Source organism: Lipotes vexillifer, unplaced genomic scaffold (genome assembly GCF_000442215.2).
Source record: "Lipotes vexillifer unplaced genomic scaffold, Lipotes_vexillifer_v1.1 scaffold636, whole genome shotgun sequence".
Classification (NCBI taxonomy): domain Eukaryota; kingdom Metazoa; phylum Chordata; class Mammalia; order Artiodactyla; family Lipotidae; genus Lipotes; species Lipotes vexillifer.
Genome location: NW_006786547.1, coordinates 247,774 through 264,411, shown reverse-complemented (window position 1 = coordinate 264,411; position 16,638 = coordinate 247,774). Strand labels below are relative to the sequence as shown.

General features: G+C 51.2%; 1 protein-coding gene across 1 annotated transcript in view; it reads left to right on the top strand.

Annotated features, from left to right (window-relative positions):
* EHMT1 (euchromatic histone lysine methyltransferase 1) overlaps positions 1-16,638 on the top strand; it is a 76,671-nt gene that overhangs the window by 44,239 nt on the left and 15,794 nt on the right. The window contains exons 15-18 of the mRNA XM_007458921.1: positions 3,121-3,243; positions 8,898-8,999; positions 10,560-10,664; positions 16,275-16,429. Of these exons, the coding sequence (XP_007458983.1) occupies positions 3,121-3,243; positions 8,898-8,999; positions 10,560-10,664; positions 16,275-16,429 (485 nt within the window). The remainder of the gene's footprint in view (positions 1-3,120; positions 3,244-8,897; positions 9,000-10,559; positions 10,665-16,274; positions 16,430-16,638) is intronic.

Below are 16,638 nucleotides of genomic sequence, written 5' to 3'. Positions count from 1 at the left end.
AGAGGGGGAGGGGGAGGGGCAGAGGGGGAGGGGGAACAATTGATGGTCTTCTGACTTGATTCTTCTTTTGGAAAAGGTAGTTTCACACTCCTTTGAAAGAATCTATTCCCCCCACACCCCAACTTTTTTTTTTTAACATAAAAACGTGTGTGAGATACATACAGAAAAATCATTGAAACGTAAACGTCTTGGTTAATGAATGGTTCTAAAGGGACCCGGCCTGATCTGCTTGCCCCCCAGAAGCACCATGTGTCCCTCCCCTGTGGCAGCTCTCCTAGCCTGTGTTGTGACGATCAGGTGTGTGTGTTTCTGTGCGCTCACAGCCCCACAGAGATCCTCAACCCCATGACTCAGCTCTGTCCACTTCTAAACCTCACACAGTGTGAATTCTTTGTCTGCCTCTTTCATTCAAAGAGCAAAAGCCTAAGAGTCATTCACTGATCCGATGCCCCATTTCCTGCTTCTCCCCACTGGCCGTGATAGTGGAAGACTGTCCATCACTGTCCGGGGCAAAGAACACAGGAGCTCTGTGTTCTGTTTTGCAGCTTCTTGTGAGTTGTAAGCTATTGAAGAAAAAAACATTATGTATTTTGGAAAAAACCAACGCTTTATACATTAGCAATCTTTATGACTCTGTACTGTCTGCCCGGAGCCTGGAGGCCTGACCATCTGACACCACTTCAGATTAGATTGTCAGCCTGGTGGTTAATTTGGTGACCCAGGCTGCAGACTCCCCGACTTGGGGACTGTGCTCTTGTGTCCTTTTCTCCCCTAGAACCCATCCGACGTGGGACGGGTTTCCTCTGCTTTGCCCCGAATCCGAGGGTATTGTTTCTTGGAGGCGCAGCTTTGGTGGGTGCCCACCTCACGTGCCCCCGGAGGGGCTCTGGCCCTGGCCCCAGGCAGCAGGCACCCTCGCTCATGCTTGGGGTCAGTGGAGGAGCACCTGTGAGGAGCGGTTTGGGTATTTCCCGGCCTGTTTAATTTTCATGCCGAGGTCTCGCTGGAAACAGCTCCATCCAGGCAACTGTGGCACAGTGGCCCTGCCACAGGTGGACACTTAATTTAAATAACAACATTAAAAGAAACCCCAGCAGGACGCATTCTGGGGCGCTCGGGTGCACGTCCGGTGTGCGGGGGCACGAGGTCAGGGGCAGCTGTGCTGGTCGCCGCCACTGACACCCTTCGGTACCCTTGGCCAGCCCCAACCTTTGGCCGGCACTGGGCACGCCCGTGGTCAGAGTGACCTGCCGTGCGGCTCTCCGGGCCCGGGCCTGGGTGTGTCCCCACTTGTGGTCACTGCTTTGACTTCTCCTACCTGGGCCTCCATCTGCTCCCCGGCTCTGTCGCCATCCTGTCCCTCTGTGTTAGTGTTTGCTTGCATCTGGGGTCCATCTCGCCTGCTTTGCTTTTGCCTGCTCTGCAGGCCGTGAGCCCAGGAGGCATCTACTAATAGGAAAAGGTGCATTTTCTAGCAGTCATGGGCCCAGAGGGGAGGGACAGAGCGACAACCGCTGCCCTGCCCCCTGGGAGCCCAGGATGTGCCGTGGGCTGTGCTCGCCCCGCACCTCCCGGACCCTCTGTTTCCTCTAGGTGGAGGCCCTCCTTCTGCCTCCCTCTGTGTCTCAAATCTCTCCGCGTTGTCTCCTGGCCACCCCTGTCTCTTCCTGGTGACGATCACTAGCCTTTGGGCTGACTTCCCAGGTGTGGTCCTGGGTTGCCCACATGTCCCTGTCTGGGGCCTCCGTGCTGGTGGGTGGGGCCGTCACTGGCCAGCGCAGGTTTCAGACAAGCACACCGAGCAGCCATCCTCACACTCTACCTGGGTGTTGGGTCGGGTGGCCTGGCCCTCTGACCCCGACCCTCTGCACCGTGCGGCCCATGGCTCTGCTCTTGGTCATCTGCCCGTCTGGGCCTCTCAGATGTGGGCCCTGTCGGGGGCTGCCTGGCCTGTGGGCCCCTCCCTTCCGGTCCGTCCCCCGGACAGGCTTGCGGCCCGGGCTCTCGCACCCCTGGGTGTTCAGGGTGGTTTGGGGGTGGGGGGGTCTTGACAAGTGTGTGCACCCGGTTACAGGCGGCGCCTGGCCTTTCACCGGCAGAGGGCACATCCTGGCCTGTGCAGCCTGGCAGAGCGTGGCCGACCCCACACTGGCCTCGTTAGCTCTACGCAGACCCCCACCCCGCACCTTTATCTTGTATGGTTTTCCAAGTTGCGTTGTTAAAGTTATAGCTGCTGTGGAACCCTGGCTCTACCTCGCCCTCAGGTTGGGCCATCTGACCTGTGTCCCCCACTCGTCTCCTACCTGGATGCCCCTGCTCTCTGACGTTAGCTCTGCTCCGTGGGAACAGCTGAGTCTCCTTCACCATCCCTGACCACCTCAGTTCCCCTGGCTTTCCATGTGTACCATTCTAGGTCTATTTTTAAATTTCTTACTAAACTGGGTTACTTTTGTTTTTTAATTGCTAGTAGTAAAAACAATACTATTTTCAGCCTTATAAGTATTAGCTCTTTTAAAATGTTCAGCTGCCAAACACTTGCTTTGCTGTTAGTGGAAAACCCACTTTAAGGTTGGGTGTTTCAGTTTCACACAGACGATTTACCCAAGTATACCTCCTGGCTCATTGGTTTTCAAGTACATACTCCATTGGAAAATACATCCTGGGAATGAGTTTTTGTTCAGTTTATTTTGGCAAGTGTTTAGAACAGCCGGAGACAGAGGTCTCTGAGGCCCCTGAGCTAGGGCCCCACAGTCACTGCAGGCTGGGCCACCGCCTGCCTCCTGGGCCTGCCTTGCTGAGCCCCCCTCAGCTCCCCTTCTTTGCCTGCTCTGGGGTCTCACCTTCTTTCTTATTTCTAAAAGAGCTGTCACTAACGTTACTGTAAGCATTTTTACCCAATTAGCTTAGAAATGAAATGCTCTTCTTGAACTAAAGTTTTGATAGTTACAGAATAATCATGTCTCTGAATTCTGCTTTGGAAGATTCAGGCTTAGTCGATAGAAAGACTTAATGTAGCCCCTGAGACCCCTCTGTTCCCAAGTGCTGAGCCTGGGAAACGTTTCCTCACTGGGGTGGCTGCGGTGGCAGCTCTCACACCTGAGCTGTCCCTCTTTTCACCAGGCGGGCGCCAACATCGACACCTGCTCAGAGGACCAGAGGACCCCGCTGATGGAGGCGGCAGAAAACAACCACTTAGACGCGGTGCAGTACCTCATCAAGGCCGGGGCCCTCGTGGATCCGAAGGTACCCACTGCTCAGAGGCACCCCCGTTTCATGTAGAAGCTCCTCGTGAAGAGGAGCAGGGCCGGTTCTTTGCTGGAACGTCTTCAGAGATTGGTAGCCACCAGGCATCCACCGCGCTGTCTGGAAGTAGGTAGTTCACCTTACTTGGTGACCGGTTTATTTGTGGAAAATACTGGTGAGCGCTGGATCCACTATGCCTGACGGTAGTCAAGCATCTGATAAGGAGTTTGTGTGCAGAGGTGTTCAGCTTCCTTCTTTGGATATGCACACCTTCTCTCTTCTGTCTTCAGTTTGGAGCAGTTAGGCAAGAAAGAGAAATAGAAGGCATCCAAATTGGAAAGCGGGAAGAAAAATGATCTCTGTTCACAGATGACATGATCTTATATGTAAAAAATCATAAAGAATCCACACAAAAAATTGTTAGTACTAATAAATACATTCAGGAAAGTTGTAAGATACCAAATCAGTACAGAAATGTCAGTTGTATTTCTGTACACTTGTGATGAACTATCTGAAAAGGAAATAAGAAAACAGTTCCATTTACAATAGCACTGAGAAGAATACAGTACTTAGGAATAAACTTAACCAAGGAAGTGAAAGATTTGTACACTAAAAAATGCTGAAAGAAATGAAAGAAGACACAGATAAATGGAAATACCTGGTGTTCATGGATTGGAAGAAGACAGTACATTCATCCCTCAGTATCTGTGGGGGATTGATTCCAGGACCCCTGCAGGTAACAACCCGCCAATGCTCGAGTCCCTTAATAGTACAGTCAGCCCTCCATATCCATGGGTTCTGCATCCGTGGATACTGAGTGCCGAGTGTATTGTTAAAATGCCATTGCTACTGAGAATGATCTACAGATTCAGTGCAATCCCTCTCAGAATCCCAATGCCTTTTTTTACAGCTTATAGAAAAACCCATCCTAAAATTCATAGGGAACCTTAAGGGACCCTGAACAACAATCTTGCAAAAGAACAAAGCTGGAGGCCTCACACTTCCTGACTTCAAAACTTATGACAGGGGCTTCCCTGGTGGCGCAGTGGTTGAGAGTCCGCCTGCCGATGCAGGGGACACGGGTTCGTGCCCCGGTCCGGGAAGATCCCACGTGCCGCGGAGCGGCTGGGCCCGTGAGCCATGGCCGCCGAGCCTGCGTGTCCGGAGCCTGTGTTCCACAACGGGAGAGGCCACAACAGTGAGAAGCCCTCGTACCACAAAAAAAACAAAAACAAAAAAAACTTAGGACAGAGCTACAGTAATCAAAACCATGGGGTACCGGCCTAGAGACAGATGTATAGAACAGTAAGTAGAGTGCCCAGAAGTAAACCCTCGCAGTTACGATCAAGTGATTACTGATAAGGGGGCCCAGAGCATCCAATGGCAGGAGAGGGCGTCTTTTCACAAGTGCTGGGAAAACTGGACTTCCACATGCAGAAGGATGAGGTTACAGTGTATTCAGAAATTATCTCAAAGGGGATCAAAGACCTAAACTTAGAGCTAAAATCGTAAAACTCTTGGAAGAAAACAGGAAAATCTGTATGACATTGGATTTGGCAATGATTTCTTGGGTATGACACCAAAAGCACAGACAATAAAAGGAAAAACTAGGTAACTTAAACTTCATCAAAATTTATAAACTTTTGTCCATCAAAGGATACTATTCAAGACAGTGAAGAGGCAACCCACAGAAGGGGAAGATACTCATAAATTCTGTATCTGATAGGGCTTTACTATCCAGAATATACTGACAAGTCCTACCACTCAATAACAGACTCCAGCCCAGCTCAAAAATGGGCAGAGTGTGAGTAGACATTTCTCCAGAGAAGATATTTGAATGGCCAGTTAGCACGTGAAAAGATGTTCAGCATCATTAATCATTAGGGAAATGCAGTCAAAACCATGGTGAGACCCTTAGGACAACTATTATCTAAAAATCAGAAAATAAGTGCTAGCAAAGATGTGGAGAAATTGGAATTCTCATATATTGCTGGTGGAAATGTAACATGATGCAGTTAACTGTGGAAAGCAGTTTGGTGGCTCCTCAAACAGTTAAACATAGAATTACTATATGATCCAGCAATTCCAATCCAGGGTATGTACCCAAAGAAACAGGAAGCAAGGACACGGACAGGTATGTACACACCTTGTTCACAGCATTGTTTACAGCTACTAAAAGGTGGAAGCAGCCCAGTGTCCATTGACGGGCGATGGGTAAACCAGATGTGGTCCATCCATACGATGGAGTGCTATTCAGCCTTACTTCAAAAAGGAAGGAAATTCTGACAAAGGCTGCAACACGGGTGAATTTGAGAACGTTACGCTGAGTGAAAGAAGCCAGACACAGAAGGACGAATATTTTATGATTCCACTTATGTGCGGAACCTGGGACAGGCAGATTTAGAGACTGAAAGTAGATTGGAGGTTACCCGGGGTGGGGGGTGGGGGATACTGTTGCTGAGTGGTGACCGGGCTTCTGCCTGGGCTGATGGACAGGCTTTGAGAGTAGAGTGTGGTGATGGTACAGCTCTGTGAAAGTAATTCATGTTGCCACTGCATCACTCTAAAATGGTTAAAAGGGCAAGTTTTATGTCATATACACACACACGCAATAACAATAAAAATGCTAAATCCTACAGCCCTTCAAATTAATACACATTTTTTCCAACAAAAAAATGATCGTCTATTCATACTAATTTATCAACTCCTTGTTCCCATCAAATTAACTTCTCACTCGTTTTTTTATGTCATTAAATATTCTATAACATTATTTCAAGTTGGCTGTATTGTATTTCATGATACAATTTGTGTCATTTCTTTAGATTTGCTGATTGTTTAATATTTGTGTTATTTTCAGTTTTTATTGTACAGAATGCTTCAACAGACATTTCATAGCTAAATCTTTGCACGTTTGATTTCTTTAAGGCAGATATCTGGGTGTGTGTGTGGAATTGCTAGATTAAAATATATAGTCATTTCTAAGGCTTTTGATCCCTCTCTCTGAATTGCATCCGGGAGTGTCTGAGCACTCATTTTCCTGTACTCTTACAAGTGCGGATCATTACAGTTAAAAAAAAATTAACAATTTGATATGCAAAAATGATTATTTTTTTTTTTACTATTTTAATTTGCTTCTCTCAAAGTGAACTTTTTTTGTATATAGTTATTTACATTTGTTGTGAATATTTTTTCAAGCTGGTATTTAGTCCTTTGCTTTTGGTGGTTTTTGAGATCTGGAAACCTTTAGTTTTTCTATGACTATCTATAGATAACTGTTATTAATCCTCTCCGTTAGGATGGGTGGGTGAGTTCTGCCCAGTTCTCGGCCAGGGGACGATTTCCCAGCCTCGTCACAGGAGCCAGCGCCCAAGCAAAGCACCGCTGAAGAGGCAAGAGGTCAGTGTTCAGGGCTTTACAGAAGCAGCTGGAGCCTGCAGGACAAGTGATTGGAGGAGGTCTGGAGTAGACAGTTCACCGATGAGCTTGTTAGCAGCGCTCTGGGTGCTGTAGGAGAAAGGGTCCTTGAAGCCCAAGACCATCAGAGAAGCCGCTCTGTGTGAAAAGCAGACTGTGGGACGACACTGAGCTGTCTGATGTGTAATTGGAGTCCCAGAAAGGAGAGAAAACCCAGTGGAAAAAAATTTATTGAAGGAAACATGGTCATAAATTTCCCAAATTTGGTGAAAAATAACCTACAGATTCAAGAAACTCAGCAAACCCCAAGCTGGATAAATACTAAGGCTGCCACACCTAAATACATCACGCTAAACTGTTGAAAACCTTAATACAGCCCCAGAAAAAAAAAGGAATACGTGTAAGCGAACATTACGAAAAATTGCCAACTTTGCATTTGAAACGACGGAGGCCAGGAGACAATGGAGTGGTACTCTTATTGTGCTAAAAGGGAAGAAAAAAAACTCAAAAAAATTGTCAGCCCAGAATGCTACAGCCAGTAAGAGCATCCTTCAGAAAGCACTTGTGAAATAAAACATTTTCAGGTACACAAAAGCTGATAGGACTTACCAGCGGGTTTACCTAAAGCTTGTGGGAGGAAAATCCCATTCTTGGGGAATGAAAATACTAGAAATGGTAAATACTTGTTTTCTTTAAGTTTCTTAAAAGACAAAAGGCTGCTTAAAGCAAGAAGAATATTGTAAGATGGAGTTTACACAAACTTGGAAGTAAGACAGGACAGCAGGAGCACAGGGGTAGCCAGTGGTGGATGTGAGCAGGGTCCTCGGGTTTTAGTTCTTTCCTGGGAGGGAATAAGTACTGACATAAGTGGATGGGAAAGTTGAAGGTTGTGATCCCTACAGAACATTAAGGTAATAATTTCAAAGAAGTATAGCTTTCAGGAAACCTTTTTAAAAAGCTAGTAGAAGTAAAACGGAATGTTAAAAAATACTTGTGTAACTAAAAAGCAGGAAAGGAGGAATAGAAACAGGTAGGACAAATAGGAAGGTGGTCATCTAACCCGAAAACCATGTCGTAATTACATCCAGTGTCAGAGGACGAAGCCCTCCAGACAAGGGCAGACGTTTGTCTGAGCCAGTGAGCAGGCGAGAACCAGCTCTGCTTCCCTGGAGAACACGCTAACACTCGGACCAGGCTTGAGTGAGCAGGGTCAGGGCACACGTCAGGCACGTGGCAAACAGAAGAATCAAACACAAAAGGCAAAATTACAGAACTTTTGGAGGTTAAGAGGCAAGATTAGCTTTGTGATTCCAGCGTCGGGAAAGATTTCTTCAACAAGACAGAAGTACAAAAATGATTGATAAAGTCAAATGCATTAGAATTCAGAATTTTTGATCAACAAAAGATGTCACAAGGTACATGAAGGGCAGCTACAACCGGGAGAGGGTTTTGCAGCCAGAGGGCATCAGGGCCTCCTGCAGATGAAAGAAAGTAACCTGAAGCAATGGGTGAGGAAGGTGACCAGGCAGTTCCCTGGAGAGGAGATGTGTGACCGGGATATGCCGGGAAGGCGCCTGCCTTTCAAGCCCCTGAGACACCCCATTCCCTGGCCGTAGAATCCCGTGAAGCCCACAGCTGAGCCCACCTGGGGGAGCCGCACACGTGTGTCATTGTTGGGGGAGGGTCTCGGTATTGGGGGACCCTGTGGGCAACTCTTGCACGAGGAATCCGGGAAATGTAGTGCAATGTTTGGTGAATATTGGTGAAAAACGAGTCTTCCTCAACCAAATGCACAAACTGGGCTAGTTTTACATCAGTTGACATAAGTGAACTAGTGCTGTGTGTCCTCTACAAACTGAAATCTCCAAACCATGATGTTGAGCTAAATATGAATTGCAGACAGGTATATGATATGTTATTTATAGACAGTTTAAAAACATAAAACTGTCATTTGTGGATACATACACATGTAGCAGAAGTATCAAGAGCGGTGTCAGCATAATAGCCGTTGCATTCAGACTGGCGATCAGGAAGGAGACTTTTTGTTGAGATGGTTCAGTTAACGTGGCACCCTTAGTGTCCTTGAGAAGATGGAGCTAAAAGCCATCTAGGAGGTGTGCCCGGCGGCCAGCGGACGCAACCTGGAGGTGGTCAGCCGCTGTGACGAGTGTCAGGCTGCACGGCGAGCTTGCCCCCATCACGCTGTGATTTCTCGGGACCTAAATGCATTTGTGTTGCAGGACGCAGAGGGCTCCACCTGTTTGCACTTGGCTGCCAAGAAAGGCCACTATGATGTGGTTCAGTACCTGCTGTCCAATGGGCAGATGGACGTCAACTGTCAGGTAAACCACCTCCTCCACTCGTGACGGCACCTGACGGGCTGGCCAGAGGCGTGGTCCTCCTTCGTGGTGATCCTGGCCCCTTCCACCCTCCGAGGCACCCCACCCCCCACCCCTGCCAGGTCCTGGAAGGCCCGGCCTCATCCTCCGCCCCTGTCCACCTCCCTCCTGGCCCACCGACTGGCCGCTCACCAAGCTCTGTGCCGCTGCCCAGCTGCAGGCTTGTCCTGAGGTGTCCGCCTGGGCTGCCCTGGTCTCCTTGTGGCCTGTGTTCAGATGCTGCTACTTGAGCAGGGTCTCTGGCCTCCTGTGTGCCGTGCCACCCCCGAGGCAGCTCGTCGTTCCTCCCAGCACTGGCCACTGTTGGACATTCCACCTCCTTCCCTCTGTGTTTGCTTGTCCACCTGCTGTCAGGACCCCGGCGCGGTGTTTGTGTGACTTGCAGTGCCTGGTTACAGAGCAGGTCCTGTGCGTGTCTGCTGAGCCAGTGAGTGGCTGGGGAGAGCCAATGAGGGTGGGGCCTTCTAACTCACCAGGGGCCCCTCCTGTCCTCCGAGACTCCCTTCCGCTCCCCAGGACCCCGTCCGCCCATGACTTGTAGCTCTGGGATGACCATCTCCCATCACAGGGCCCCCCCGCCATCTTCTGGCCCAGCCATTGCCGCTAACCCAGCTCACGTGCCCACCACCCTGACTGTGAGACCCTCCCAGACAGACCAGAAATGCAGCCCCCTGCAGTGTGGTTTCTCCAACCTCTGTTCTAGTGGGGTCCACGGGCCCCCTTCCCCTGTTTTGGTTTTTTATCTCCCACTCAGTCGGGTTTTGTGAGTTTCTCCCCCTAGGCTGGGCTGTGTTGCCCCTGCCGTATCCCCAGTGCCCATGGTAGGCCTGCAGGGACCATCTCGCTTTAGTCATGGAGGCCGTGTGCATCCACCAGGAAAATGTGGCGACTGGAAAGTGGAGAATGTTGTGCTAGAGTGTTTGCAGAGTAGGAACTGGCACCGTAATACTCGTTTCCTAAGAGTCGCCTCCGGGGTAGAGCGGCACACAGCCAGCTCATCACAGCCATGGTCCAGTCTGCAGGGGGTTCAGCCCCAGTGAGCTTCTGCTCCGGCCCTTAAAGAAGGGGCTGGGACTTTTCATTGCCTCCATTCATCTCTGGGCGTGATGTCCATCCGTCTGTCTGTCTGTAGTTCTCGGCTGTTGCTCCTGCTTCGTGCGTGGAGTCTGTCCTGGGACCAGAAGGGTGGGCAGGTGCGTCCCGGTCAGTGCTTCCCACCAGCCGGGCATGGACTCTGCAGCTGGGTCTGCTCCGTGCCCTTCAGGCCTTTTTCTTAGGTGACTCTGTCACGTGCGCACAGGTGTGTCGAGTTGCCCGGTGGGCTCTGCCTGCTCGCTGAGATCCCCAGGCAGCGCTCTGAGCCTCAGTTTCCTCCAACAAAATGGGGACTCAGGCTGGCTCCTGCCCCCTGGGGCCTCCTTGCAGGTCCCGAGTGATGAGGTGCCTCACGTCTTGTGTCTCTAGGAGCTGTGATGGATGTTTGTTTCTTTCTTTTGAAATTAGGATGATGGCGGCTGGACGCCCATGATTTGGGCCACTGAGTATAAGCACGTGGACCTTGTGAAACTGCTGCTGTCCAAGGGGTCTGACATCAACATCCGGGACAACGTGAGTCTCCCCCCGGGGAGGCGGACCCTGGAGGACTGGGGACGGGTGTGTTGGGTGGCAGTGTCTTAGCACCTGCCTGTGGCTCTGACCTCTTCCCATTGAGTCGCCAGCCATGTGTTGACCCAGTGCGGTTTCCAGTGGTTACTGTGTGTGTCAGCCAGCTGCTGGATGTGAACCGAGGGGCACAGGTCCCTGAGACCTGCCCCTAGGGCAGAGCTGCATTTTTAGAGGTCTTCAGAGACACTGACTCCCATGTCTGTGGTGACGTCCGAGGCCCCAGGGCCCACCCCACACCGGGGCCAATGTCGGGGGACTCGCCAGTCCCTCTGGGTACAGCCCTCTGCTGTGTATCAGTGGGGCTGTTTGGTCACAGGCAGCACCAGGCGCATCTGATGAACTCAAAGGGGAATTTCTCGGGCGGGCTTTAGGAACCCACAGAACTGGTGCGGTGTAGGGCTGGCAGAGTTGGGGCACTGCTCTGGCACAAGCCCCGGTGCTGCTTCCCAGGCGGAGGGACAGGGCTCCTGGGACACAGACAAGGTGTGGCCTGTGGAGCTGCGTCCACCTTTACAGCGTTACCCAAGCCATAAGTAAGAAGTCTAGCCACACGCTCATTAAGCTGATACTGGAATAAGGCAGGAAGGCATGCCCACCCCTCAGTTCGGAGCCCTTAGTGGACTGTTTGAAGAAAGGATGGGAGCAGTGGCTGGTCGGTCCTCCTGCTGCTCCGCGTGAGGACCCTCCCACACCCAGGAAACAGGAGCAGCAGCTCCCAGCCGAGGGCCGGGCACAGCTGGTCGGGGGCGTCTTTGCCAACCCCACAGCTGGGCCCTGGGACATGAGAGCAGCCGAGGGCCGGGCACAGCTGGTCGGGGACGCCTTTGCCAACCCCACAGCTGGGCCCTGGGACATGAGAGCAGCCGAGGGCCGGGCACAGCTGGTCGGGGACACCTTTGCCAACCCCACAGCTGGGCCCTGGGACATGAGAGCAGCCGAGGGCCGGGAAAACCTGGGGGCTTCAGATGAGGGTGGCGTGGAGGGAGGCGACAAGGTCCGGGGAAGCTACAGCACACGGCAGTCACGCTCTGCCTTGTTCCTCGAGGGATGGGGTCGTGGTTTGGAGCAGCCTCGGCCCTGGGTGCTTGGGCGGGACTGGACCGTCTGGGCACATGGGCAGCGCACAGCCTCGCAGCATCCAGCAGTGTAGGCTCTGGTTGTTCTGAGGGATTGGAAGAACGGATTGAGTCGTGTGTTTGTTATTTATATGATGAAACGTCATTGTTTTATTTCAATAGCTTCATTGAAGTGTGACTGGCAGACTGTGCTATTTAAAGTGTACAATTAGATAAATTCTAACCCCAGCCACCATCACACAACCGGGACAGTGGATGTCACTTACCCGTCGGTTTCCTCCTGTGCCTCCTAACCAGTCCTTCTTAACCAGACGTGACCAGCCCGCCTGCTTCCTGTCGCGGCCTCGCTTCTCATAGTCCCATCCGAGCGTGGGCCCCCCTCCCTTTCTGTTGCTGCGAGAGGCCGTCCGCTTGCTTGTCCTGCGCCTGTGGATCATGGCCGGGCTCCCTGGTGGGGCTGTGACCTTCCTGCTCAGGTGCTGCCACTCCTGTGGGTGCAGCCGTTTCCAGGGTAGGAGGGTCTGGTTCCTTTACGGTCTCTCCAGCACTTAATGTAGTCGGTCTTTATCTTCTTTGGTGAAGGATCTGTTCAGGTCTTTTGCTCATTTTTTTACTGGATTGTTTATTTTCTTATTCTCTAGTTTGGAGAGTTTTTGTGTATTCTGGATACAAGTCCTTTGCCAGATAATGTGTTTCATAAATCCTAACCATTGTCTTTGGAGGACCTCATGTTTCTAATTTTGGTGAAGTCCAATTTATCAGTTATTTTTTGTATGAATCATGTGAATTCACTGCCAAACCCATGACCCTAGAGCCTCTCTGTGTTTTCGATCGCAGTTCCTTAGGTTTAGGTGTTAATGTCCATACATGGTGTGAGGTAGGGATCAGGCTCTTTCTTCTGGTGTGTGGACCTCTAGCTGCTCCAGCAGTGTGTTTAGAAAGCAGCCTTTCTCCCTAGATTGGCTTTGCCCTGTGGCCGGACTCAGTCCTCTGGGCCTTGACCTGGGGTCTGTCTTAGTGCTGGGGTCGTGCTCTCTTGTTGAATGCAGCTTCAGGACCTGTAAGGAGAACCTTCCAGTATTAGCTTCCATTTCTCCCTCCCCAGCTTTATGCTGTGCCTCTCGTGCATTTTACTAAATAAACACCACAGTACAGTGTTGTTTGTTTAAACAACGGTGACCTTTGGGAAAGGCTGTAATAATCCTGGCGTGTCAGCTCCCGTGGTCACCTCTTCCTCAGGTCCGTCCATCCACTGTTGTTTGCTTCTGTGCGTCTCATGTCCGTTAGCATTTCCTGCTGTGCTGGGCAGCTTGTGATGGATTCTTTCAGCTTTTTAATGCCTGCGAAGTCCTTATTTTCCTTCACTTTTTTTTTTTTTCAAATTTATTTATTTTTGGCTGCATTGGGTCTTCGTTGCTGCGCGCGGGCTTCCTCTAGTTGTGGAGAGTGGGGGCTGCTCTTTGTTGTGGTGCGCGGGCTTCTCATTATGGTGCTTCTCTTGTTGCGGAGCACAGGCTCTAGGCGCATTGGCTTCAGTAGCTGTGGCTCGTGGGCTTAGTTGCTCCACGGCGTGTGGGATCTTCCTGGACCAGGGCTTGAACCCGTGTCCCCTGCACTGGGGGGTGGATTCCCAACCACTGCGCCACCAAGGAAGCCCTTTTCCTTCACTTTTGAAAGGTATTTTGCTGGATATGGAATTGTAGCATGACAGTTTTTAATTTCAAACCTGAAACATTCTGCTTTCCTGAGTTCTCACTCGATGCATTTCTAGTGAGAAAGTCTTGGTGGCATCCTTGTCTTCATTTCTCTGTATGTACCACGTCTTTTTTCTTTCAGGTGCTTTTAAGATTGTCTCTCTATTGCTGGAGTTCAGCAGTTTGATTATGAGCTGGCTGGTGCTATGTGTGTGCACATGTGCGCTTAGGCTTCGTGGAGCCCCTTGGGTCTGTGGGTGTGGGGTTTTATCAAGCTGGAAATTTCCTAGTCATTTTTTCCAGTGTAGCTTCTGCCCCCACCCCACTTCTCAAGGCCCCAGGTCCACGTGTGCCAGGGGGCTTGAAGTTGTTCCACGGCTCACTGAAGCTCTTTTCATTTTCTGAAATGATTTTTACGCTCTGGATTTCTGCTCAGCTGGTTTTATTGCTCTGTGTTCACTAGCCTTTTCCTCCACAGTGTCTGTTATGCTGATAATTCCATCCAGCGTGCTTTCACGTCAGTTGTCATGGCTTTCAGTTCTGAACATTCTGCTTGGGTCTTCTTGGTATTTTCTGAAATGTGTCTCTCCTGAACACACAGTTATTCCAGCTGCTTTGATGCCCTCGTTTGCTGGGTCTGTGTCACTTCTGGGTTTGATTCGTTGGTTTTGCTCCTCATTGTGGGTCACGTTTCCTGCGTCTTTGCACTCCTGGTAACCTTGCGCTGGACACGAGACGTTGCGAATTTACCTTGCTGGGAATTTCTGTGTTCCTGGAACTGTCGTGAGCCTTACTCTGGATGCAGCAAAGTGACCTAGAAATGGTCTGGTCATTTTGGGTTTCACTTTCTAGGTTTGTTAGGTGGTCTGAGCAGGTCTCGGCCCAAGGCTGCTCATCCCTCCTGTGTGGGGCCAGTGCTGAGCCCTCTACACCTGGCCTCAGGGGTGTGTCCTCCTGGAGGTCCAGGTTTGGAACGTACAGCCCTCCAGAGGCCTCTTTCCCAGCCCCACAGCCTGCTCTGCAGCCCTAGCTGCCCTGGCCTGGAGCCCGAGAGGAACAGTGAGCAGGTGGCCACAGGCCCCCTTTTGCTCCTCTCAGGGGGGCAGCCTTTCACTGCCTGGTGTCCAGTTCTTGAAAACTGTTATTGCACACATTTTGACTGTTCTGTCTTACTCTGGTTCTTTCAGGTGTGGAGGCAGGTAAACCCAGTGTGGTCCCTCTTGCCCCGTCTTTGCTGGAAGCCCCATCAGACGTGTAGGCCTGTCGTAACGTAGCTGGTGGACCTCAGAGAGGCTGGGAGACGGCACAGTCCCCCCCGGCAGGAGGGCTTAGGGGCCTGGGAAGTTCTCAGAACCTAATTCTGGTGATAAAGTCACAAATCGTTCTGATGAAGGAAAGAGAAAAGAGGCCCCTCAGGAGACTGCAGTTTCACCTAGGAGCTTGCAGATGTGCAGAAGGTGGAAGCCAGAGGGTGGAGAGCTTCTGAGAGTAATGCCCAGGAGGGGAGGCCAGACAGGCCCCGGCTTTTCAGGACACCCTGGGGCTGACGGCAGGGCCAGCCCTTATTTTTCTCTGTTGGAAACAGACCGATGATGTCGAGGGTGACAGACACAGACCGCTTAGCTCCTGCTTCGCTTCTGTCTTTCCTGAAGTTGGTTGCGCTGGAGGCGTGGGATGTACGCGGGTGTTGGGATGGGGCGCTGGGCAGTGCAGGGGGTGCCCCAGCCTCCCGGTCGCCCGGACGTGCTGCGCCCCTTGGTGGTGTGGGCGGCGCCCCGGGGCCCAGGCTGCGCTTTGGTCCCGGTGTTTCCCGAGGGATCGGCTCTGTGAGCCAAGCACACGCCCTGCCCGCAGAGCAGAAAGAACAGGCAGCAGCGGCCCCATCTCTGAGGCTAACTCAGAGAAAGAGAACTGCTACAGCGTCACTGGTTACGTCCCTGAGGGAGGAAGGGAGGCGGGGGGCTGGTGAGCAAGGGAGCGGGGGTGGGGGGGGTTGGGTGCTGCTCCTTGGGCGGCCGGGCTCCTGGGCTGTCCAGCCGGCTGCGTGGGCAGGCGTGGCTCTCCTCGCGCTGTGTCCCCAGTGTGGCAGGTCGAATGTATGGTGGTTCTCGTTTAGACATTTTCTTGTTTTTAGGGTTATTCTTCACTGTTATCTTATGTAAGTTGCTTTTTATTTTCCTTCTCTTTCCACATTTATTTGTTCAAAATTGTAGTCTTACTAAGAAGAAAAATTGTAGTCTTCTAATAAACTTAATGTGAAAGTTTTGTTATCACGTATATAATCTATACCTGGTAAATCATATATTTTACATATGGCACAAATGTTTTTCGAATTTTTCTTTGCATCATTTAAAGTTTTTAGTTTTTCATGAAATAAAATTTTTAATTAATCAAATTTGTCTTTTTCAAATCTTTTTTTTTACTCCCCCCCACCCCCTCAAAGAGCCCGGCGACAGGCCCGCAGGCGCTGCTGCGTGGCCTGCAAGGCCGACGGCTCCCGAGGCTCTGTTTCAAATCTTGTACAAGTATCACTCTATCCTGCAATCATAACTGTGTTCCAAAGTCAATAGAATTTAAAAAGTAACCTATTCCTAGATGTTACATTACTTAACGTGTCGTGTTTAGGGTGGTCTAATTGAGGTTGAGGTTTTCTGCTATTTTTAACGTATTCTGTGCTGTGATAATGTACTTTTATGACGGAAACAAGACAGAACGGAAAGGAAGCCTCTGTCGGGCGGGCCGCGCCGCCCGCTCGGCCTCACGCGCTCGTGTCTTCCGTGCAGGAAGAGAACATCTGCCTGCACTGGGCGGCCTTCTCTGGCTGTGTGGACATCGCTGAGATCCTGCTGGCCGCCAGGTGCGACCTCCACGCCGTGAACGTCCATGGAGACTCGCCCCTGCACATCGCCGCCAGGGAGGACCGCTACGCCTGTGTCGTGTGAGTGGCCCCGGGTGCTCCGGGGACTTTCTGCGGCGGACGAGGCTCTTCTGTTCACGCCTGCAGTCAGCGTGGCTCCGGGAGGATCGTGGTGAAAATCCCCAAATACCCAGGTCACACGTGGAGAGGAGCCCCGTCCTAACACCTCTGCTCGGGGCCAGAGGAGCGGCACCCACGGGAGGGCTGGAGGGGCAGCTGGGAGCCCCCCC